This window comes from Scomber scombrus, chromosome 4 (genome assembly GCF_963691925.1).
Source record: "Scomber scombrus chromosome 4, fScoSco1.1, whole genome shotgun sequence".
Classification (NCBI taxonomy): domain Eukaryota; kingdom Metazoa; phylum Chordata; class Actinopteri; order Scombriformes; family Scombridae; genus Scomber; species Scomber scombrus.
Genome location: NC_084973.1, coordinates 17,659,124 through 17,683,108, shown reverse-complemented (window position 1 = coordinate 17,683,108; position 23,985 = coordinate 17,659,124). Strand labels below are relative to the sequence as shown.

The 23,985-nt window shown below is 38.4% G+C and overlaps 1 protein-coding gene across 1 annotated transcript in view; it reads right to left on the bottom strand.

Annotated features, from left to right (window-relative positions):
- Window positions 1–3,447: 3,447 nt before the first annotated feature.
- The window catches only part of unc5ca (unc-5 netrin receptor Ca), a 195,540-nt gene continuing 175,002 nt past the window's right edge, over window positions 3,448–23,985 (bottom strand). Inside the window, exons 10-18 of the mRNA XM_062416843.1 lie at window positions 21,461–21,678; window positions 19,161–19,296; window positions 18,484–18,571; window positions 15,091–15,259; window positions 12,338–12,571; window positions 10,421–10,570; window positions 9,904–10,068; window positions 7,532–7,710; window positions 3,448–3,610 (exon numbers count right to left, since the gene is read on the bottom strand). Coding sequence (XP_062272827.1) covers window positions 3,448–3,610; window positions 7,532–7,710; window positions 9,904–10,068; window positions 10,421–10,570; window positions 12,338–12,571; window positions 15,091–15,259; window positions 18,484–18,571; window positions 19,161–19,296; window positions 21,461–21,678 — 1,502 coding nt within the window. The remainder of the gene's footprint in view (window positions 3,611–7,531; window positions 7,711–9,903; window positions 10,069–10,420; window positions 10,571–12,337; window positions 12,572–15,090; window positions 15,260–18,483; window positions 18,572–19,160; window positions 19,297–21,460; window positions 21,679–23,985) is intronic.

Genomic DNA, 23,985 nt, shown 5'->3' with positions numbered 1-23,985 from the left:
AGTATCTAACTGTACTGCTCTTTTTTATATTCTGAAATTTGCCAAATATAGCTGACAGTACACAACTGTACATAGTGTGGATAGAAAATATTTTTTACATACTTTGATATCTTGACACTACTTTCTTCATTTTCACATTGTGGAGGTTCACCTTCTGGAGGTTTACATGTGTCCTCCTCATATGAAAACTCCCCTTTTTCAGCCTACTCTACTTTAACAAACAGTCTATCCTGCTGGTGAACTGTAGACTTGTGGCAGGGAACACATTTTGAGTGAAGTTACAGAGCACTTTTCCTTGCACACGTTTCATCAGTTCAATGTTTGATCCTGTATGCCTTTGAGTTAGTCAAAGATGTTGATGATCACACTGTATGAAAGAGACACTGTCATGACCTTTGGGTTCATGTTTTGTTCTGAAACAAACTGAAATAATGACTTGATGTTTTAGGCTTTTATCCTTATCCTTATAAATTTAACACAACTCTTCCCTTTGATTTCCACACTTCTGACACCAGAAGTTGAATCTAAAAACATACAAAACATCCACTCTGTCATTTAATAATACACCTTCTGTAATTTAGTCAATAAGGCTCATATTTGAAACCTTCATGTCTACCACGACTTTTACACTCATACAAGAGGTCTCATCTTCAATTCACACATTTCCGACTGAATGATAATTTAGTCAATAAGGCTCATATTTTAGGCCTCCATGTCTACCAATGTCTGGTTTTACACTCATACAAGAGGTCTGATCTTTAACTCACACATTTCCGACTGACTGAACAAAGAAAGAAAAATCAGTGTGAAGCATCAATGCCTAAAGGTTTTCTCCTTTGTGGTCAGCCACAAGATGGAATCTGTCACAACAAGGTAAAGATCTGACCTTTTGTAGCGGTGTTAACTCAGCTTTAGCCTACTTTGTTTTCTTTATAATATCCTCCTCAGTATCTCCTCTTACATACCTGATGTTCGGTTTCATATGGCATCTTTCCATAGTTCAGGGCAGAAATATCTCAGCTCGAGTTTTTGAATATTTCAAATGTATTTCCCTTGAACTAAATTTTCATGTTGTCCTTTGCATTGTGAATAGAGTTCACATCCCCAGAGGCATCTGACAACTACTCAAAAGACAACAAAAATAAGGCTTTTCTTTCCCCAAAAGCTTTTTTTGGATTATGCCTTTTTGTCAGACACTGTTGACCCAAGTATGCATACATCTGAACTGTACGACTTAAACAGATAGCCTTGATTGGTAATGTTGTTCTGCAAAAGACAAATATATTACAATTCATTTTACATGGGTTGGTATGTTGAAGAGTAGCTCTAATGAGATGGAATGTTAGTTGCTGAGAGGATGTAGTTTGACATAAAGGGCAACTAACTGATATGTTACAGACCCCCCACCCCCCATACAGTTCACACCTATAAAAACATTACGATGAAAAAAAAGTTAAAGTACATATCACAATAATGATCACTGAACAAAAATATTATGGTAATACAAACTCATTAGGACGAACATGATAATCATGTATGTACACGATCAAAAATGTAAATGCTGTTATTCTTCAAAGGCCACAGGATGGTGCTAGTGACCTGCAAAGTCATGGTGGTGAGCACATATGAAATCACACGTGGCCTGATGGAAGAGAACTGACATCCTGTGATGATGGGACATCAAAAATATGACAGAAATATATATATGTAGGCTATATATATATTCTAGAAAATTAAAATATGGTAAAATCAGTATATATTGGGTACATTTAGCGGTAATGAATGATATCAGCTGTATTTAATTCACTATCACGTTATACTATGGTACTTTGTATATTATTGTATTTTAAAACTCTTCTTCCCTTTTTGCCTCTTTTCTGAGTTGAACCCTGTCTTGAAACAAGCCCCAACAATCTGTCAAGAAAATCCTGAATTTGAATCTTTGAGGTTAACCAAAATGTGGTAGCCATGGCTGGAATTCCCCACACTGCATCTACAGTAGTCTGCATCTGTACTGCAGCTTTGTCCAAACAATGCTTCTTTAGGGACGAACAGAGCAGCAGCAGTACTACAGAGAATATGTTAACACGACTTAAGCAAAGAGATACATCTTTTCAATGCTTTACACTGGCTTGTGGTGAAACTCATAATGAGTGCAGAATGTTTTTTGCTGTTTTCTTCAATGACAAAACCAACTTATTATAAAATATGCTATGAATGAGAATGAACAGCTGACAGTTTGCATAATTTCCTTGTTTATCTGTTTATCATGAGTGCAATTTTAACACACCTCAAAACAGACAATTTCACAAGTCTGTCACTGCCATACACTGCTAAAAACAATCAAAATATAAGCTTACAAGATACATATAATATGAGCTTTTACCTATTTCCATCAGGAATGTTATCATCTTTGGACTGGCATTTTTAAGAAGAGTAGAAACACAAGTCAAAGGTATGTAGACAGCAAGTCCAGTCACCTCTGACTACTTCTAGATTTCCTAATATTTAAATTTTTAGGCAATCTAAATCTAGCCAGAATTTGAAATGTTGGGGCTTGTTTCTCATCAGGATATTTGATTGACAGTCACTGTGTAGCAAATTCTGTTAGCAGGAAATGATCCACACATATGGACAGCAGAATACATAGAGCGTTCCCTAGGAAACGATATAAAGACAACAAACTGTACTGGCAAACATGTACAGCCAAGGCTCACAAGAGAAGAGTGGGATCATTTCTTTATCTCCCCTCTCATTATCTCTTTTCCATCATGCTCTTACAGATGATCACCTGCCGGTTCATCCATTGTTTTATCTCATCCCTCCCTTTTGTAATCAGTTTAGCTACTCTCTGCGTTTACTCACGTCTTCCTGAAGAGTCTTTTTCCTCAATCTAGCTTCTCCCACTCCTCTTTAATCTGTTTATGTTCTCTCTCTTTATGACTCTTTTCCATTCCTATAGAGGTTTTCAAGGTCAGTGCTTCTGTTGCTTCCTTTTTCTTGTCTCTGCTTCCTTTTGTTCAGTATAAAGTAACAGCGAGAGAACAACTGGTGTTACACTAGACAAGGTCTCTTTTTTTATTTTAGGCGTGTGTAGGTTTTTTTTGTTGTTTTTTTTTTTGTTCCTGATAGACTCTGTTTGTGTGGTAGGTAAGGTCATCTCTCCTTCAGTCACAAACAACACTGCAACATCGCGGAAATACACACATACACACACAAAGATACACACAGTTCCAGCACCGTCTCTCCAATTGCCGTCCTCTTGTACTTTCTGTTAGCATGTCGGCATGATTATCATGGTTTTTAACCATTGCTTAATCACCGTGGTGAAAACTTTTCTTTTGCCCACATCATATTTATTCATTGCCTTTGCTGCATGTGTCAACCGTAGAAAATTCATGTATAATCATCTCCGGAGTTCATCGTCATGGTAACCATGTTGCTTCGTCAGTGTTCTGTTGTCATGGAGCAGAAGTTACTGTCATGACGACCCATCTCTTCCAGCACAGCCGCCAGTTCATTTAGGTCTCCATCAGGGAAGTGCTGGACCTCCCAGAGATCCAGGATCACCCCTGTTGGACTGGACTTGGTGGCGAAGTAGTTCAGGTATCTGGAAAAAAATAAGGAGTGCATGAAGATATTGTGTGAAATGTTGTGAAATGTTGATGAACCGATAACCAGTTATGAAATCGTAATCACTTTCTTAACAGTCTATTTGGAGAGTTAAAACAGACTGAAGTGGTTGCATCTTGAAAATAACATCATGTTTTTCATTTTAAAGTCAAATAAGAAGGAGGAAACTGTTGCAGTATAGTGCTCATTAAAGCAGCCACAAAAGTTTCTCTGTGAGGCTGTGCTTAGGTACTGTGCTTTGAGCAAAATTTTAACATCAGTATGCTAACATGTAGTATGGACTTTTTGTTCTAAGTTTCGTTCCTGAGATTAGTTCCACTGGTTTCAAAGTACTTGGAACTTTTAATCAGAAAGGGACCTTAGTCACATCGACAATGTTACCATGTTGATGTTTATAAGGTTTACTATGTTCACCACCATAGTGTGTTAGCATGTTGATGTATTTCAGTTAGCACAAAACACAAAGTACAGCAAATGCCTATGGGAATTTAATTCATTATTTGCAGGTATTTTGTCACAAAAATCTTTTGGAAGTAGTTTATTTTTCTAGACTGATTTAGACCTCAAAATGTTTTTAAAGGTATTGACAAGGCCTGATATCTGTCAAAGCCATTTTTCATCTTTTGAATTTCTGGCTTTTGTGATAGATGGCACGCTGCCAGTCTTCTGCCTACTGGTATGCAGACCCCCTAAGCCCAGTATTGGTTTTATCAGGGAATTCTCTGAACTCCTCTCCCACATTGCTCCAAAATACCATACCATTTCAAGCATGCAGTAGTCTTGTCACTTTAGAAAAAACACCCTTCAGTTCTTAATAATTACAGACCAATCTCCAAACTCCCCTTTACTTGTAAAATCCTTACAAAATTAGTTTTTAACCAACTGTTGTCCCATTTGCCTCAAAACTGCATTTTTGAAAAATTGTTTGTTGCTCCTGTTTCAGACCTCTCGACAGTACTGAATCTGCATTACTGAGAATAACTAATGACCTCCCTCTAGCTGCTGACTCACTGCTCTGTCCTCTTGCTCCTAGATTTAACTGCAGCATTTTACACAGTGGATCATTCTGTTCTCATTTACAGGTGAAACCAATGGGCAGGGGTCTGTGGTTTTGCCTTAAACTGGTTTTCTTCATATTTGTCCAATAGTCAGTGTCTCTATTAGCATTTCTTATTCTTCCTCAGCCCCGATGTCCTGTGATGTCCCCCATGGTTCCACACTTGGTCCAATTGTTTTCTCTATCAATTTGTCTGTGCTACATTATTCAAAAACACAGCATTTATTTTCACTGTTATGTGGATGATGCACAGATCTACCTCCCTGTAGATCAACTAGAATAACTACACCAGACTAAGTGACCTCAATAATTGCCTTTGAGACATCAAAACTTTCTTCAATCCAATGAGTTTATTTTATTTGGACCACAGCATTTAACCAACATTATTTCTCCTCATCTTGGCCCATTGGCCCTCTCTGTTAAAACCCATGCAAAATGATTGGAGCCATATTCAATTCAGGATTAAAATTTGACAAACAAATCAATTAGGTAGTAAACATAAGCTTGAATTTCATGTAGCTCTGCATCATCTCCAAACTCAGATCAATTATCTGTACTTCTGACCTGGAGAAAGTAATCCATGCCTTCATATCTTCCTGCCTTGAGTATTGCTATTCCTTATATTTTGGTATCTCTTCATTTTGTTAATCCCATCTCCAACTAGTTCAGGTTGCAGCAGCAAGAGTTTTGACAAGGTCATTGACATGGTTTATTCCCATTCTTGCCTCCCTAGACTGGCTCCCTGTTAGCTACAGAATATAATTAAAAATTCTGATGTTTGTCTACAAGGTTTAAAATGGTTTCACTCACTTTTACATGACATAATTCCTGCCTCCATCTCACACTCACTCTTCAGAGAACTGAGATTGTTTGACCAAAGACTTCTGTTTGTCTCGAGAGCCAGGATTAAGTGTTATGGGGACAAAGCTCTCTGTATCTCTGCCCGAAAACTACGCAATTCTCTTCCTCCCAACATCGGATTTTCCCCACCACTGAGACTTTTAAGAGTAATTTTAAAACACACTTCTACTCATTAGCCTTTACTTGTGCCTAACTTAACCAGCTCAGGTATTTCTCCTGAAAGCTCTGTTCTGTTGTCACCATGGGCTTTGTGTGATTATGTGCCTTTGCTATTATCATTATTATAATCATCACTCTGATTTTTCTTCTCTTCCATTGTCTTTATTTACTTCTTTCATTTTCCTCTGTGTGTGCTGTAAATCACTTTGGATCAACTGTTTTGTGAGTAAAGTACTATATAAATAGTACTTAGTTTAATATCCCAAGACTGATCTAATATAACTACCTATAAAGAAACACCCTGGATTAAATCCTTGACAACTCATCATATAAAATGAAATAACAAAAAAAAGAAACAAATAAAAAAAAGGACAGCATTTTGAAACTGCAAAAAAAAGTACCAGCAAGTCCACAGGGAGAATAGTTTTTATAACAATGGTAAATACTAAAGCTGTTGAGAGTCAAGTACACAATGGCTGCAGAGGACAAGTCTGATGCTGGGCCATCTGTGACAAAGATCTCAATGCTGCTTTAATGTGGAAAAGCCATCAGATTTGAGTCCCATGGGGATAAAAAATGAGACATTCTGTTCCTCTGTAAATCCTGTGATTGTACTGTTGGCACACTCTGGTACTGTGAACACAACCAGAGACATGTACATCACTTGTCTGCTTCTTGAAAACATCTAACAACATTATTTTCATGACTTTCTTCCTTACTTTGTTTCTTTCGTTCCTACTTTCTGTCTCAGTCTGCTGTCCAATGGACTCAGTAGCCAAGAGCCACCTTTTATGTGTGTGTGTGTGTGTGTGTGTGTGTGTGTGTGTGTGTGTGTGTGTGTGTGTGTGTGTGTGTGTGTGTGTGTGTGTGTGTGTGTGTGTGTGAGTTTCAGCCAATGCCTTTTACAATTTGTCTCGGTACAATAGACCAAACAGTTATGTGTGTTTGTGTTTGTATAAAAGTGGGTGCAGCTCAGGTTTCATTACATTTAAATGAATACAAAAGTTGAGGAGAAAGGCTGTGACGACAAAGCACAGTATGAGTCATACTTTGAAGTCATAACAGACATGACGTGGCAGTTACAAGAGCAGAGAGGATAAGAGATGGTATTTCCTTGTTATCATTCTAATTTTGAAGAGTAGCTTTTAGTGGAAATGTGAAAGTAAACAACAATTTGGCTACGGTGCCTGCCCATTTTTCACCCACCGATCGGGAATACTTGGAGCCCAAATTAAAAGACAACATCATGAGCTGTTTGCCTGTTGGGACAGTGAGGTGCACTTGTGTCCAATTATCCTCTCAATATCTGCCTCTGCTTTGGTAACTGCTGGTAAATGAACCTCCAGACTGAATCATCGAGACACACATCTGGGGATAGAGATACTAAGGATGTATGTGAAAATGGAAATTTGCATCTTTACTATTTAGGTGCATGTGAGTCCAGCTGTACTATATTTTACTCAAACTCTACAGGGATGCAGATTGTTAATACTGAAATGTGTTCACTGAATTACTTTACAGTGATCAATTAAGTGATTTTTCCAATTATAAGTAGTGAACATGATTATGTAATCCCATCGGAGTATTGTGTTTCATGTATGCGTTTTTGGGGTTTTTTTTGGTAAGAAAAAGATTAAGACATCATCTTGAATTCACAGAAATTGACTAAACTTTTCTTCTGCTGTAAGAGTGGTGAGTCAGGCAATCTAGATGAGCCAACATCCTATCCAACTCCCCATTTTCTTTTTCTGACTAGACAATACTCAAAACCAAATGACTAACGGAAGCACACTCAAATGAATGACAAAATGTGTGTGTCACCTGTCAAGGTTGAGTTTGTGGGCCAGCATCCTCCAGTCATTGCCTCTGGTCTGTGGTGCATCCAAACTGCCGCAGAGCTTCTGTCTGATGGATAAAGGAATGCGGAAAGCATTGGGTCCCACTAACGTTGTTATATTACTGGCAGGGTCCATCAGGGACGTGTCTATACATTGGACCTCCTGGAAAGACAGAAAGAAATACATCAACTTTGTGCAAAAGTTGAATTCATAGAGAAATTTGGTCTCTGAACTATAAATCAAACCAAACATACTATACATTCTGCAGTTACTACATAATAAAAGAGTAGTGGACCTGGACTATATGCTAAAATCTCTTAACAGATATTTTACCTTTAAGAAATAATCATTATGTGCATCCAAGTGGTAACACCATGAAATTAAATCAATCCTATTTCTACTTCAGAAACGACTCTATCTTGGTCCTTCTGGCAAAGTTTCTTCACATCTCTCTGCTTGCATTTGGTGTGACCGATTACAGAGTTTTCTAATTAATACAAGTGAGAAACAAAACACAAAGATCTGCTTCCAAGTACTTCCTCTCTTCTCACTGTCAATCTCTGTCTCTTTCTAAACCTTCATCCCATTAATCTGCCACTCCTGGGCTGCTATGAGGGAGAGGCCTAATGAATGTGGCTTGGCAGAGGGAAACAACAACTGCCACTGTTGATGTGAATGATTACTATTTACTGCATCTACTTAGCCCTTATTTACAGCAGAAAGCTCTCTGCTGCTGGAGATTGAATGATTGATGCAAAGAAACATCTTCATTTCTTTGCTGACATAATAAATGCTTTAAACCTGCTTTACTTTTCTATTGTTCAATATGTAAGACACTGCTGGCTGATTTAAGGTCTACTTCCTTTTATTCAATGCACACAAAAAGAGACTCACTGAATATTGCTTTAGCTATTCAGCTCTAATTACCCTACTTGTCAAACATCCCATGGGATCACAGTAATTATTTTGTAACACTAGGTATGGACTATTTAAAATGGATTACAACTTGACAAAATACTTAATGGTGTTGTGACAAAACTGTCATTTCCCAAACAGAAGTCCTAATTTCCACTGTGTCCCTGTTGCACAGCAACTGTTTGCCCCAAAATAAGTTTGGGGAGTGGAGGCCTTTTATTTAGCTGAAGGCGGAAGGCATATTAAAGTAAGAAGAGATGCACATTAGATTATATTTCTAGTATGCTTTCTTTCACTTTCACCTCTAACAGCATTAGCAAAAAGATAATCATCATGTTAAATCATCAAAACGTTAACTGGATGCACATTTTACAGATACAAATTAAAAGTGGAAAAATGTGGGCATAAAACACTGGATAATATGTACCTACTAACCACAAATATGGCTATAGTCTAGTTCAGTAGTCTGAACTAAATAAGCCTAATTGCATATACATGGGAACAGAAAATTAATTGCATTAAAAATTATCCAGGACAATATATCAGCTGATTTAAGGAACATGTCAGCTCCGTCACCTGAGATACACTGTAATCTTATTTTTTTTAACTATCACATATTGATATCAGCATCAGCCTAAGATGTGCTTTTAAATTTAAAACACCATCACACTCTTTGCCTGAGTTAGTCAAACACATTACTTCTTTTCATGATTTGTTTACTACAAATGTACTTGTTAGGGTTTGAGTTAGGGTTGGTTTTTGTTTAATCAAATCTTTTAGAGCAGTATCTGAAACACTACAAGGTACATTTTTTGTATGGTTAAAGACTTTGACTGTCATTCTCATTCTGCTCTGTAGCCCATTCTGGATATACACCCTATTCCTTCTCTTAGTCAACTTACCTGGTGAAACAAAGGGTTAAAAGATTCTAAAGCACAAAGCTATCACTCATGAACACCATGGGAGATTCAAAGGAGTGACATTACAAAAGAATTGTCTGACCCTCGACCAAAATGGTTCACACACGGACATAAACACACACACAGACACACACATGCAGTGACTTTGTGGTTACATGGCCTCTCAAAATCAAAGGAGAATTATTCCACTCGTGTTATATGACCTCTCGCCCCAGTATGAATGATTGAACAGAGTCACAGAACCATAGCAGGAACCCTGCCTGTGTGACAGATAGAGGAAAAACTTAGTGACTTTAAGACCTTTAGTACTGGAATGTAGAAGTTACAAGTTAAAAGAAGGATGTAGAAAGAACTTCTCTCTCTCTCCAACTGTTTTCTTTTTAGTATGTATCACTTCATCTTTCAGTGTACTGTCCTCGACCAGTGTGAGGCAATGCTGTCTCCCGCAGTTTTCTTATACTTACTGCCAATATCCAATAAACAGTACTTGCTGCATGCATGAGAGTTTCTATGAGCTTACCTCCTCCAATGTGTTGCTGAGCTGAAAGATCTGTCCCTCTCCTTCCACCTGCCGTACACACAGTTTGCAGCTGATCTCTGCAGTGGCTGAGCTCAGTCTCTCCAAGGTAAAGGTACAGTGAAGAGTTCTCTGACTGCTACTCCACACCTGGTAGAATGGGATCTCCTAGAAATTGCATATATGTAAATGTTATATAAAAATGTGATTGCAAAGCAAATTTCCAAATAGGTAATCTCAGGGGTCACCTTGTGCTTGTGCCTTTGATTCAGATATGAATAACAACTATCGATGGCAGCACCCTTTAAAACTAGGAATGTGTTGCATTTAACTCTGGTGGACACTTGAGGTGCTTAGCGTGTTTGGTGCTTTTACACATTTACATAAAGACTTGTTTGACTAAATATACGTGTGTGTGTGTGTGTGTGTGTGTGTGTGTGTGTGTGTGTGTGTGTGTGTGTGTGTGTGTGTGTGTGTGTGTGTGTGTGTGTGTGTTTGTATGCAAGTATGTGGCTCTCACCTGGTACTTTGCGATGAGTTTGCTCTTCCAGTGTGTATGTGGCACGTCGTGGATTGAAAGTCTCAGATTGTGTGTGCTGTCTTTAAAGTTCAGAGTCTTTGGCTCATCCAGTAGCTTCCCTCCCATCTGGGTCTCCATCTGAAGTACCTCCTACACAAACCCAACAAACCACAACTAAGTTTTCTTCTGCTTAATGTAGCTCATTGAACCAGCTGTTTTTTATATAAAAAAATGTAGAAAGCCATTAATTTATCTTGCATAATTATGGCAGACAATGCTGTATGCCTTGAAGTGTGCAGCACCATGAAACACTTGAAACACATGAAAGTTTTCATTAAGATATCGTCACAAATCTCAGAAGTTATATTCCCTGGATTAAAGCAAAGCTTAGCTCTGCTAACTGCACTGAATTAAAGAAAGACATCAAGATCAATAAAAATCTTGATTAATAATGCACCACCAGTCAAACTACTGCTGTTGTGAGGAAATTAAGCATATCTTTAATGAGAGACTGTAAAATTGAATGACTCCTACTGACTTTAGAAAACAACCTCAATGCATCATAATTATTTTGAAAATTACAAGCAAATTTCATTTTTATTATTTAAGATTTTACACCTCATTTTTTGTCTTCTCCTTTGCTGATTTGTTTCTTGCTGGCATGACAAGAAAGCTTTTCACTGTGTACTCTATGGTTTAAAATAAAACAGAACTACATTGATTAGGACTTATAAAATATATTGAATCTGTATCATATTGTTCGTTCCATGTCTCTGTCCATTTTGTGAACCAAAGCAGGCAGCACTTTACACTTTATTGCACAGCAGCTGTTTCAACAACACATTGCACACACTGTCCTGTGGGGATTTTTGCGCATCCTTTTCAAATTGACTTCTGTACATCAACAAAGCCCACACCAAGAGCACACTAAGAAGGTATCTGTACCTTACAGACACACCTGTATGCATAATCGTAAATGCACATACTGATAACATCAACATATTTACAGGCACATGAACTGCATACATACACCTACATGAACAAATCAACATACAAACACACACACACAGTTATTTCTTTCATGGAAGAATAAGTTATCTGTATGCCTTATGATGCCTCCCACAACCTTTTCAAAATAATCAATTCCTCCTTCCCATCATCTTCCTACGCGGCAGCTCTACAGTAGATATACAGCAGAGACTTTTCCTTTGAAACGCCAACCGATCAATTACACTACAGAAAGTCTCCATCATTAAAAAGTCCACCTCTGAACTTTGTTTTCAAGTTACAATTGCTTGTTTGAAATGTTAAACATGAGCATTTGCTGGTGCTTATGTGTGCGTGTGCATGGATATGTGTCACACTGACACTTGACTTATCATTGCATGCATAAATTACCGATGTTAATCTCCCGTATCAGATGGTCCCTCCAGTGCTTTGAATTTGTTTAAATTCTAAAGCATCCACTATTTTGACATTGCTTGACCCTGTTTTGTTTACTGCTGCTCAGCTCATTTCCAGAAGACTAGAGGTGAAGAAACTTTTATTTATGACTCTAGACAATTGCTTCTATTCAAGCTATAATATATATTCACTTCAAATGCAAATTAACAGGGAATAGTTTGAGTATGGGTGGTCCAAGAGATAACTAAATCCCTCATAGGACTAAAGAACACAACAAAGCACTCAACCTAAAGTATACCCACATCTTCTTTACTGTCAAAGTTGTTCAAAACACTGGTGGGAACTTGGCAAAGTTGAGCATACAGTACTGTATATACATATATTCAATATGTCTAGTATTTATGTGTGCATTAATTCAATGTACTGACTGTGACCACCTCAAAAAGCAGCTCAACAAATGTTATTATGGGTTTGATGTTGAGTTTTGATTTTGAGTTTGATTAGACGCTTTACCTTGAGTGCATCCTGTGTGTCATCCAGACAATAGACCCTGATGTGATAGTCCAAAGTTGTGCAGGACACAGGTCCAAAAACAGCCAGTTTGATCCTCTTGGCAGCTGCTGTGCTGACTGACTGGCCCACCAGGCAGTAAGTCCCCAGTGTCTCCGTTAAAATGTGGCATGCCTCTGAATCCATCTGCACGTAACAGGGGGTGGTGAAGTTCTCCTCTCCCACTACCACCACATCCTATAGGGAACAGACATACACAAAAATGAGTTATTTTCAAGTGTCACCAGCACGCTGGGTTTATGACAGATTTCTGAGACTGGTGTAACACAAGTTCTAAAAACAGCTGAATTTAATCTTTACTCATCCCAGCTGCAGAGAGATCCAGGGACTTTATTCAAGACAGACTACATCAAAACAAGGTCCTTATTTATAATAACTCCTAAAGCATTTCTTATTATATTTGAGTTAGCAGCCTGCCTGTGTTCTGGTGTACTCTTGTTTGCTGTGAAGAAGTTGCTGTTGTCAATGCAAACTCAATATTTCTCCCATATGTTTCACACAGTACCTCAGGTTTAGGTGAACACGTCTCTCAATTTCCTGTGTGTTTTTTTGTTGTGAAACATCTACAGATACTTCATTAATAGTAACTTCACAAAAAGGCAGAATCAGTCATAAATGACCAAACCCACTCTCCAATCAACACAGTTATGAAGTGAACCACAGTCCAGTTTTCCCTCATCCACCATTTGTTTGTGCACAGTCTTTATTTGTTCGTACAGACCCCTATTGTTAAAACCTGGCCATTATTTAAATACCAGCTTTACTTAAGGATTCATGGGCATTACGCCACATTCTGTCTGTTAACATAATGCAACTGGACCTGCATTTGGAGCCCTTTCCACTAAGGCAAACAAACCCAGACTAAGCAGGGATGTGGTTTTTATCTGATGCATTCTTCTGTGGCTTAAAACAGCATTTTTAAAAATGCAGTGGCAGTACTGATGTGCGTAATTCTTTGCTAACTATAAAACCTGGCTGTAAATGTTAAATTTCAATCCATTGGGATCTCTTTAATAATGCAATAAACAGTGTGTGGCTCCTGTTGTTAGTCTGGTAATTTATCTTAGAAATCCAGTTATTAGATTCTTGATTTATCAGATTGTGAATGCATTTGTTCATGTTGAGACACTGAATTGAAATAGAAATGAATGTCTGGTTGAACATATGACTTCTGAAAATCATGGTGTCTATTAGGAGAATGATAACACTTGTTCAGAGCTGTTGTCTGTGATGTGTGTCCAATCCTACTATGATTATCTGCTGGCTGTTGCTCATATTATTTCTGCAGCTCTCTCTCACAGCCTGAGTAAATCCATATGGCTCTTTGGGTCAAGGGAGGATGCGCAGGCTCACAGTGTTCTCCTCTTAGTGCAGGGGGTAGTGAATCTTCGTTGTCAACACATCCACGTTCGTGTGTATGACTGTGAAGTATTGTGTGTGCATGTCTGTGGATACAAACATGTGTGATACAAATATCGAGTTTTGAATCACAGCTCATGTGGAGTTGTATTCCTACAGATGAGTTGAATCAATACAAATGGGTAGGAAAGCAATATAGTATGAATTTGTTATTACTGGTAATCACAACCGTGGCTGCTCTCCCCTGATGTGAAGGGAATTAAATTACCTTCCTTTCCCTGTTTTGGTGGAAAAGTTTCTGATGGGAAATGGACATTCTACTGCAATAAGAGAAAAACAAATCGACCTTCTGATGAAATTCCACTTTTCATTTTTCTCATCCTTTCCCACTCTGTACCCAACTCTCTCTCTCTCTCTCTCTCTCTCTCTCTCTCTCTCTCTCTCTCTCTCTCTCTCTCTCACACACACACACACACACACACACACACACACACACACACACACACACACACACACACACACACACACACACACACAGAGAGAATCTTATGCATGGCTAATTGTGCAGAGACATTGTGTTGAGCTGTGATAAGCAACAGAAGACAGCATACGGGGGCCTTGTAGACACAGTGATGCTGCAAGACAGCCTTATCACCCACACCCACACACAAGGACACACACACACACACACACACACACACACACACACACACACACACACACACACAAGCACACACACACACACACACACACACACACACACACACACACACACAAACAGATTGCTGAGGTAGAGACTTCATGCTGAGAGACACAGGGAGGAGGGAGACAGAGAAGGGAACAAAAAAAGGATAGAAACATAAGAAGAAAGATGAGAGAAGAGGAGGACGACAGGAGCATAACAAATTGCTTCTGATAGGAGTCTTCAACCCCCTGCTTTTCTACTAGCCTGTAGGCTTTTCTTTCTTTTCCTCTCCCTCCCTCACTGTATGTGCATCTGTGTAATGCAGACTATTATTGTGGGCAAAGACAATAATGTGTGTGGGTATACATGTATTTATATGCTGTACGTGTTGCCCTGTTGCCCTGACTGTGTATCAAAAATGTGGCTGTGATTTTTTGCAGGTTCAGGACTATTTTGTGTATATGCATGTGTGCTCTTGTATGCATGCTTCTTTATGTTTGGATAATTACACTGCTGTCAGTGTATGATGTATTTCTATGACCTATTATTGCAATTGTGATTCAAAAGGGGCACGTTATAGCCCCCAAAAACAGAGCAACACAGCAACCAAGATACCAAACCATAACAACACAGGGTGTTCACCCTCACTCACCTCCCACTCTCCCATGGCCAGTTGGTTCTTCAGCTGTATGAGCCAGTCTTCCTGGACATTGTCAGCACAGTGGTGGATGGTGAGGATCACTGGTCTGGTCAGCAGGGCACCTGGAGGTCCACAACTCACCACTGGGCTCAGTACAGTCTGGATGTCCTCTAGCGGGGGTCTGGAAAAGACAGATAACAGGGAGGTGAAATGATTCTTTAGAAGAGAGCGACAGGAGAACTGCACTGTTGGCTACCAGTTAGTGTGCGCATCAACTGCAGAAAGCTGTATTGATTTCATTTCTGGTTGCGTTATTGTCTTATAATGTTCATATATGGAGAAACATTGCTGGCATAATAGGGAGGACAGGTGGACAGAGGGGTTAGAGTAGGATAGACTAGCTTCGAGTAGATGAGAAAATCAGAGAACAAAACAGATCAGAGCAGAGCAGCACAAATTCAATCAGAGGATGATTAGTGCAGTCAGCAGGGCCTCAGTTGGGCCTCAGCTGGAGTCAGTAGTTCACAGCTCATGGGCAGAAAATAATGACTACTGGTCACAGGCTCTCCTGCTTTTTACAGTACATTCAAGTATTGGAACCCATTTTATTTGCTAACAAATGTACAAATATAAGATTATACATATCATATCCATCAGTACTTATAATGTATTACTTTTCTTTGTATGAGTTAATAGTGAATTAAAACCACATTCTTATACAATACTTTAATATGAAACTACATATGAAAGTGACTGTCTGTGCTCTCCTGTGTAATATATTATCCAGTCTTTTTTTTTTTTACCTTGTGTTGCCAAAAGACTGGGAAAGAGTCTGTACGGATTGAGGAGATGGATGTAAATTTAAAGAGGGATTTTTTTTCAGCCCACCTTGTGTCAGGGGGGCACTAATCCTTAGCAGTATTATCGATTCAGTTGCTGGAGCTCATTATTGACTCATGAAAGGTTCACATGGGTAGGAGAAGCTAAGAGAAAAAATACTATAAAGAGATAAAGAAGGTATGACTCAAACTGTGCCAGCACCTTTTGACTTATCTAATGCAGGGGTCAACCCTTAATGAATTACAGTTATTGATGTGTAATGTTATTTTTTTCATACACAAATAGAAGAAACATGTTATAAGATGTGAATGTGGCAAAAAACTGACATCTGAGGGTCGGATCTTAATGAGCAAAACCACATGATTCTGGCTTGCAAGTGTTGCTGAAGGAAGTCAATGCAGCAATGTGATTTTTTGCAAGCCAGCTATCGACTGCGATGAAGAGAGAGGACAGAGAAGAGGTCTGACTCTTGGAAATACTGTAGCACATTGCAGGGGGGCCAGTTCTAATCGAACACTATTGACTGGAAAGAAGCTACAGTAGATGCATGGCACAGAATACGTGACCGAAACTGTAACATGTGTCATATTACTTATTTCCTGTCTTGACCCAAATGTGAATATTTTTTAAATCCAGGTTAAAAACACTTATTTTCTCCTGTGCTTATGATTGAGCTTTCAAAGCACTTAAAATGTTAATCTTTCATTTGCACTCTATGTCCTTTTAATGATTTTAAAGCAAATCATTATTTTATGCTGGAACCTTATATTTAATGCTCTATCCTATTATTTTATTTCTCTCTCTATTTTTTTGTACTTTGTTTTATTATTAGTGTATGTGTGTGTTGGGGGGGGGGGGTTATGTAAAGCACTTTGAGTTGCCATTGTGTATGAAATGCGCTATATAAATAAAACTGCCTTGCCTTGAAAGTTTTGGTTTACCTACATGACTAAATAAACATATTTCCTTACTTACTTCTTGTGGTATCAACACATGCAGATAGTTTTATTTGCCTGGGTTTTGAGAAAAATACCTCTGAACATTGTCGTCATCCACAATACAATAAAGAATGGAATTTGGTCTGTAGGTCTCACAGCATTAAACAATTGTGAAATTGTGTAAAAGAGCATGTCCTTCTAGAAACAGTGTCTGTGTTCACTGGAGAATGCACAAACCTTCCTGCAACTACATTGGAAACTACTTCCGGCTGAAAAAATAGCCCCCATGAAAACTGTTGACAGGATGATCTGTGTATTATCCAGTCCAAAAGTACTACCACTTCTGAATAAGGATGCTGCTGTTGAATTTTTAAATATCACAAACCAAAGGGCACATAAAACCAAAAGTATATGCATTGCTACATTCCACTAGAGATACTGCAAGTTAGAGAATTTTATGCTCTACAGATGCACACTATACAGTCTGTCAAATTTGCTATTGCTGTGAATAGTTTAGCTGTGAAAGCGGAAAACAGGGAGAGGACAGACTTGCTGAGGATCGGCATTTCTCCAAAATAAACTTTAAAGGGGAATTATTTTATTGACTGTGAGAGTCAAGGCAAAGCAAATCATCAGGATACATAGTCTATTGATTCTTTTGAATGAAATCTTTGCTCTCACCACTCAAAAACGATCAAAAAAAGTATTTGATACCTTTTCCATTTGAAAGTTCATGCAGAGTACATGTTTGCATCTGTGTGTGTTTTTAAAAGTTGTTTTCCCCCCTACAGGAATGTATAAGGCCAGGTATTTTTTTGTATTGAGTGCTGAAGAATTCTGTAAAACTGCATTAATAACATTTTCACAGAACAGCAGGAGAATGGACATTTTCTCCCTTGTGTCTCATGTCCCACGGAGAGTTATACCTCACTCATGCAATGGTAGTGCTTGGGAATAGAGGATTATAGTACATGTAACAGGATAACAGTAATCCCAAAATAGCCACTAATCTGTTAGTTACTGTGGAAACAGTGATCTCTTGCATATGCTTTCAGAAGCTCTGTTTGTTTTTGGGATTTATAACATTGCACAAAGAGAAACAAATTTCTGTTTGCCGCACTGCAGTCAACATTTCACAACAGTGTTTCATTTGTTTTATTTTTTACATTTGTAAATTGTAAAAATGTGGATTAATGTACAGATTATAATGTTAAGTAGGTAATAATTAATGTGTAATTTATTCTCCTTTCATCTCCTCAACTCTACTATTTTTAGGAATTTTAATTTTGGTATTAATATAGGAATTTTGTGGTATTAACCTATGTTGACTGAATCGCCAAAGGAAGGTGTACATGGATATAATACACACTATACTGTAAATAATAATGATTCATCTCTTTCTGTGCATCCTAAACCCATGCCATACTGTGAACGTCTCTCCACCAACCACACAAACAGGCCTGAGAAGCCACTGGCCAAGACAAAGACAAAGAAGAAAAGACAAAACAAACAAACACACACAAAGAACAAAGACAGAGATGTAGATATGAAGAGAAAATAAAGACAGCAGGGAGATGCAGAGAGCCACAGAGTAGAAAACTGAGTAAAAGAGAGAGACAAGACTTACCTCAAGCTGTCCTTCCTGTGCACAGTCACATACATCTCATATACCCTACCCTGAGGAACAGCACCCGCTGGAACCAACAAACTCACACCTGCAAGAGGGTGGGCAGGGAAGGCAGGATGGATAGAGGCAGAAATAATCAGTTTCATCAGTGGATGCAACCCATCATCACTTGAACATTATGATTAGTTATTGAATAATATTTTTTAAAGGCAACCCATGTAAAACTTTGTCTTAAATATATTATCCTACGAATTGTGCTGCAATGTTATATAGCAGCTGCTTCCTATCTGCAAGTTATATTATTCATTACTCTTCCCTGAATACTGCTTTTAAAACCTTAAAACCATAAGTCTACTGAGAGTCAAGGCTGTTTTGAGTAGTACGTTGATTGTGTGCTAGTAGCAGTACTCTTACGTACTTTATGTGGTTAGTTTTTTAGTACAGGAAATGCATTGTTCTTTTTCAAATCCATAATACTTCTTGCAAGACAGAATTATATTTAATGTTCTTACTATTAGTTACATTTTTATACTTAATAAAAACAAAAAAAAGTTTTGGGAAATTCACCATCCCAATATGAAAAAGTTTAACGAAATCCCCCTGGTTGTTGTATCAGTAAACAGCAACCAGATTTATGGTTTTTTGAGGTGTTGATGTGTGTAGAATACAAAGTTTACCAGAGTTGGGTACAATGAGATGTCCTCCTTGGTTGTTGAAGGATCCATGAGCCGTACACGAAGGGTCTCGTGTTCGGGCCAAGCTCTGATTGCGAAGGTTCATGGTGTCACTGTTATCCAACAGAGACTGAGTTACCTAGGGATCAAAGGACGATAGTCAGTGTTGCACAGACTACAATCTCTAATTTTCTTTTGACATATCAGTGAATTATCAGCCCGTTCTTGTTCTGTAGCATTGTGGATTTGTTCATTTTTAACAGGGGGGATGGCCCAATAGAAGGGTTACCATTAGGGTTAAGACTGTGGGATTATCATATAGGCCTAGCCTAATTCTTGATATCATAATTTTGATTTAATATAACTGCTATTAGGCTAAATACATATTTTTTGTAGGCCTATTCTTTTACTGGATGTGGACAAGACACGCTGTATTTTATAAACCCTACCTTCAATTATATAGCTATAGTTATAGTATATATATATAGCAGAGTTTGGAGTGGTCAGGGCATGTTCATTTCCTCAGTCACAACACCTGCTCCATTTCCAGGTTATATACTCTTGCTCTTTCACAACAACACATTGCTACTTCTCAATTTGATCATGAAGGTGACAACAGTCTATAGAGTATATAGGCTACAATATATTATATTATTGAATATTCATAGTATACAGCTTAGAGAATGTCATAGATCCAAGATGACACTGACAGAGGGGCAATACTGTGAGAAAAAAGCGCAATTACAAATCCCTCTGCTACTCCTGCATCATGGACAGTGCCAAGGACTTATCAATACACAGCACAGTTAGGCTACTGATATTTCAGAGCCATGGTCAGAGCCATAGATTTTAACTTGCACAAACCCTAGTCAGATAAACAATTAATGAACCAGGCAGACTAGACTAACATATTCAACCAAACAACACTCTGCCCCTGCACTCTCTCTGCTCCTAGATGATAGAAAGGAGGGATGACAGGTTAACAAGGGGAGATGCATTTCAGTCATTTTATTAACATATCTTCCCTCATCCCCCCTCAAATCACCTGGTGCATATGAAGAAAACCAATGTAATATAGTTGAAGGTCAGACTTCTGCTAAAAGAGCTCAGTATGTTAAATATGGTATACAGTAAATTTATTTTAATGAAAACTAAGGTTCATGGAGGTCCAGATAAGTTTAAATGAATGCCAGCGTCTTCGAGGTGAGTTTTATTTTCACATGACCGATCAATTTCAATACCATATGTCAAAATGTTATTATGTATTGTCAACCTTAAACTCATACCTTACCAACTTTAAACTTTTTCCACTAGATATTTCTTGCATTCATATTCATCAAAATTATTTCTTTTTTTTTTTTTTGCTCTATGAATGTTTTCTTGGTAACCAATAATTAAACTGCTACAGGGAAGATTTGCGTCTGCCTGGGAGTGCTGCCATAGGGCTAAGCTAGTCGAGGTGAAAAGAGAGCAGATTTACAATAGACATAAGAAACCACCTTAGGGTAAGTGCTAAAATATGGCCTCTTTTGCATTTCATGGTCTAAATGTCCACAGTGAGATGTGAAATAAGGAATTAAGATTCAGCAGTTTATTCCTACGTCAAACAAAGAAGACAAGAACTTGATTCAATGTGTCGAGGACAAAAAACAGACTGAAACTAAAATAAATGCAAAATAATTCTCAAATTTCCAAGGTGAGGTCAGTGACTAGAGATTAGCAGATACAATCATCGTAAGGTGCTACTGATCTGTAGTGCTCAAAGAGTTCAGCTCTAGTTCTGCCTCAGGACAGGTGCCTTGATGAAACCAAGCAGTTTCGTCTGTATTTGTGACAACTGACACCTGTATGCAGGCCATTTAGTTGACAGAGCAAAAGACACTCAGCTGCATATATATTAATGGTTTTTGGTTTTGTATTTATGTGACTGGAAATAAATGGCTGCCTTCTTTTTGTATTCGTGAAATACACTTAGTGAGCACTTTATTAGGAACACCTGTGCAATCTAATACAATCTGATACAACAGTACTGTCATAAATTTAATTTCTATACAGCTTATATATCTTCAGTTTTTGTTGACATTGTTAGATAGTTGATCATTCAACTATATGTTTATTATTGAGATTGTAGTGGGTGGTGGTGTACTGTACGGCATTATATTGAAACATGTTCCTAATATTTTGCAACCCTCATGTATGTTAGTGGGCAAAATATGAGAACATGACTTGTAGTTTAGTGTAGTTTACAGAAGAAGCAGAATCATAGAAATGATGGATACTGAGGGATACATTCATGACATTACCTTGGGAGAGAGTTTCGATGTAAAGTCTCCTCCGAGGTCATCCTGCGGTGTAACCAGACCCGAGGAGTTGTAGACTTTTATCTTCAGGTTGGGGAGAGGGTCTAAGAGTGGAGAGTTGGTCATTGGGATTTTATCTGACACGTCATGGAGGGCATACACTGGACCACGATACATGGCAGCTGCATTTGTCAAATCAGGAGGAGCTGTCAGTAGATCAGCTAGGGATGGAGTGAAAGTAAGAGAGAAAGAGGGGTAGCAGAAATGGGAGGAAAATGGTAAAAAAAAAAAAAAAAAAAGCAAAAATCTGATTTTACAACATGAATTGAGTTTGACAACGCCACCAGATAGGATCAGAGAATCAGGTGTCAGACAGAGAAGGCAGGAACAAGGGCTAAGACTAGATACGTTACAGCATAAACAATTGCACATCGCTGTAGTATGGGGCAGACAGGGAGATCTTGTAGGAAGATCAGTGAGCAGGAATAAGGGGAGTAAGAAGAAGCCAAGCCTGTTGATAAGGTATCAGTGCTTGGTATGATACATGGCAGTACACAGGGGCATAACCTGGATCAAGGACTAGTCATGCCTACATATGGAGAGAGAAATGGGAAAGAGAGAAAGAGAGAGTATATTTGGAAGGTGATGCTTTCACTACATCTAAAATAATTGATGACATTTGATATAATTATTTATATTTATAAATCATGAGTCTGGTACCAGAACTGGAAACATGACTTTATGCTATATAATAAAAGAACAGGAGAGCTCTTTAATCATGCTTTGATCACATCACTGTCTATTTTTAAAAGACAGTGATGTGATCTGTCTGACACAATCTGCTGTGCGTATTTGCCACAATGCACTGATATATTTGGGTTCTTGAGTTCTTTTAATTATATGTTCTGTACAGTTGGGTGATATCTTTTTACTCTATCCATAAACAGTGGTGTATAATATGTAGTTTATTTAAAATGGAACAAGCAAGACTGCGTAATAAACAAGCAACACATAGGGAAACATTTATAGTAGATTGGCAAACTTATCTCAACCTTACTCAAAGTAATATTTTTATTAGATTAAAACTTTAAATGAAATAGTTGACTGACCCATCCTATTCCATTCATAACTATGAACATCTGAATGAACTCCATCATCTATGGAAATAAGAAACTCTCCTCAGAGCTAAGTCTAGAACAGTGTAGTCTGTAGCGTCTGTAGCAAACAACCAAGTGTCCTATACCAATAACTTGCACACTACATACAACCCTACTATATGTGGGAATTACACAATGTAAGCGGGTTAGACAGGTGAGTCTCTATAAGATTATCCTCTCTGCACATCATGGAAAAGGTTAGCGTAAGCCAGGGGGCATCTGCAGGAACACAATGATTGCTAATAACTACAGTATGCTAATTCATGCTCATGGCACAATATACAAGTACTGAGTTTATAGTACGTTGAGTTTAGCTATAGAATAAAACTACTTTCTGAAACCTCAGTCACTCTATTATTTAGTTGAAATAGGTAGAATACCTCTACCCAAATAACTCTCTTCCATCAGACAATCCAACAAATATTCAAGATTTAATTGGGATTGGGATCACAAGAAGGCCAGTTGCCTCCCGGGAACCATTCCAGATTTGCTCTCACCAGGCTCTACTATTTTGGGCGTAGAGCCTGAAATCCTGTCGTTCCTTCCACAAGCCCATTCATTTTAATTTTTTAAATCCTTCATAATCACCCACCACCACCACCACCAATGACACACACCCCCACCCATGCACTCACACACACACACACACACACACACACACACACACACACACACACACACACACACACACACACACACACACACACACACACACACACACACACACACACAGACACACACATCTGTCACCTATCACTCTCTTCCTCTCTCTATCACCAGGCTGTTTACCCTTAAAGCCAGCGGGTATTCCTGCCAAATCATCCCTGCTGAAATTTAATTAACAACTAACGAAAACCACAGAGAGAGAGAGAGAGAGAGAGAGAGAGAGAGAGAGAGAGAGAGAGAGAGAGAGAGAGAGATAGATGAGAGAGAGAGAGAGAGAGAGAGAGAGAGAGAGAGAGAGAGAGAGAGAGAGAGAGAGAGAGAGAGAGAGAGAGAGAGAGAGAGAGAGAGAGAGAGAGAGAGAGAGAGAGAGAGAGAGAGAAAGTCAGAGAGAGAGAGAGGCAGGGACATAATTCTTCATTAACACTAATCAGAGATGGTCCCTCAAAGCAGAGTGACAAGCATCCCAATGCTTTCCTGTTAAAATGTCACCAAATCTGAGCCTGTGCAAAGACATTCACCTTTGTATACACATTTGAACACACACATACACACGCAATTACTTACTTAGCTCACGTCTACCAAATTACATTGCATCCTATCTGACCTCACTTTCCTGTTTTTTTCTTTATACCATCATTTGAATTTTGATTACCCAACCACAGCTGACCACATAACCATATACCCCAAACTATTTAAAGCTCAACT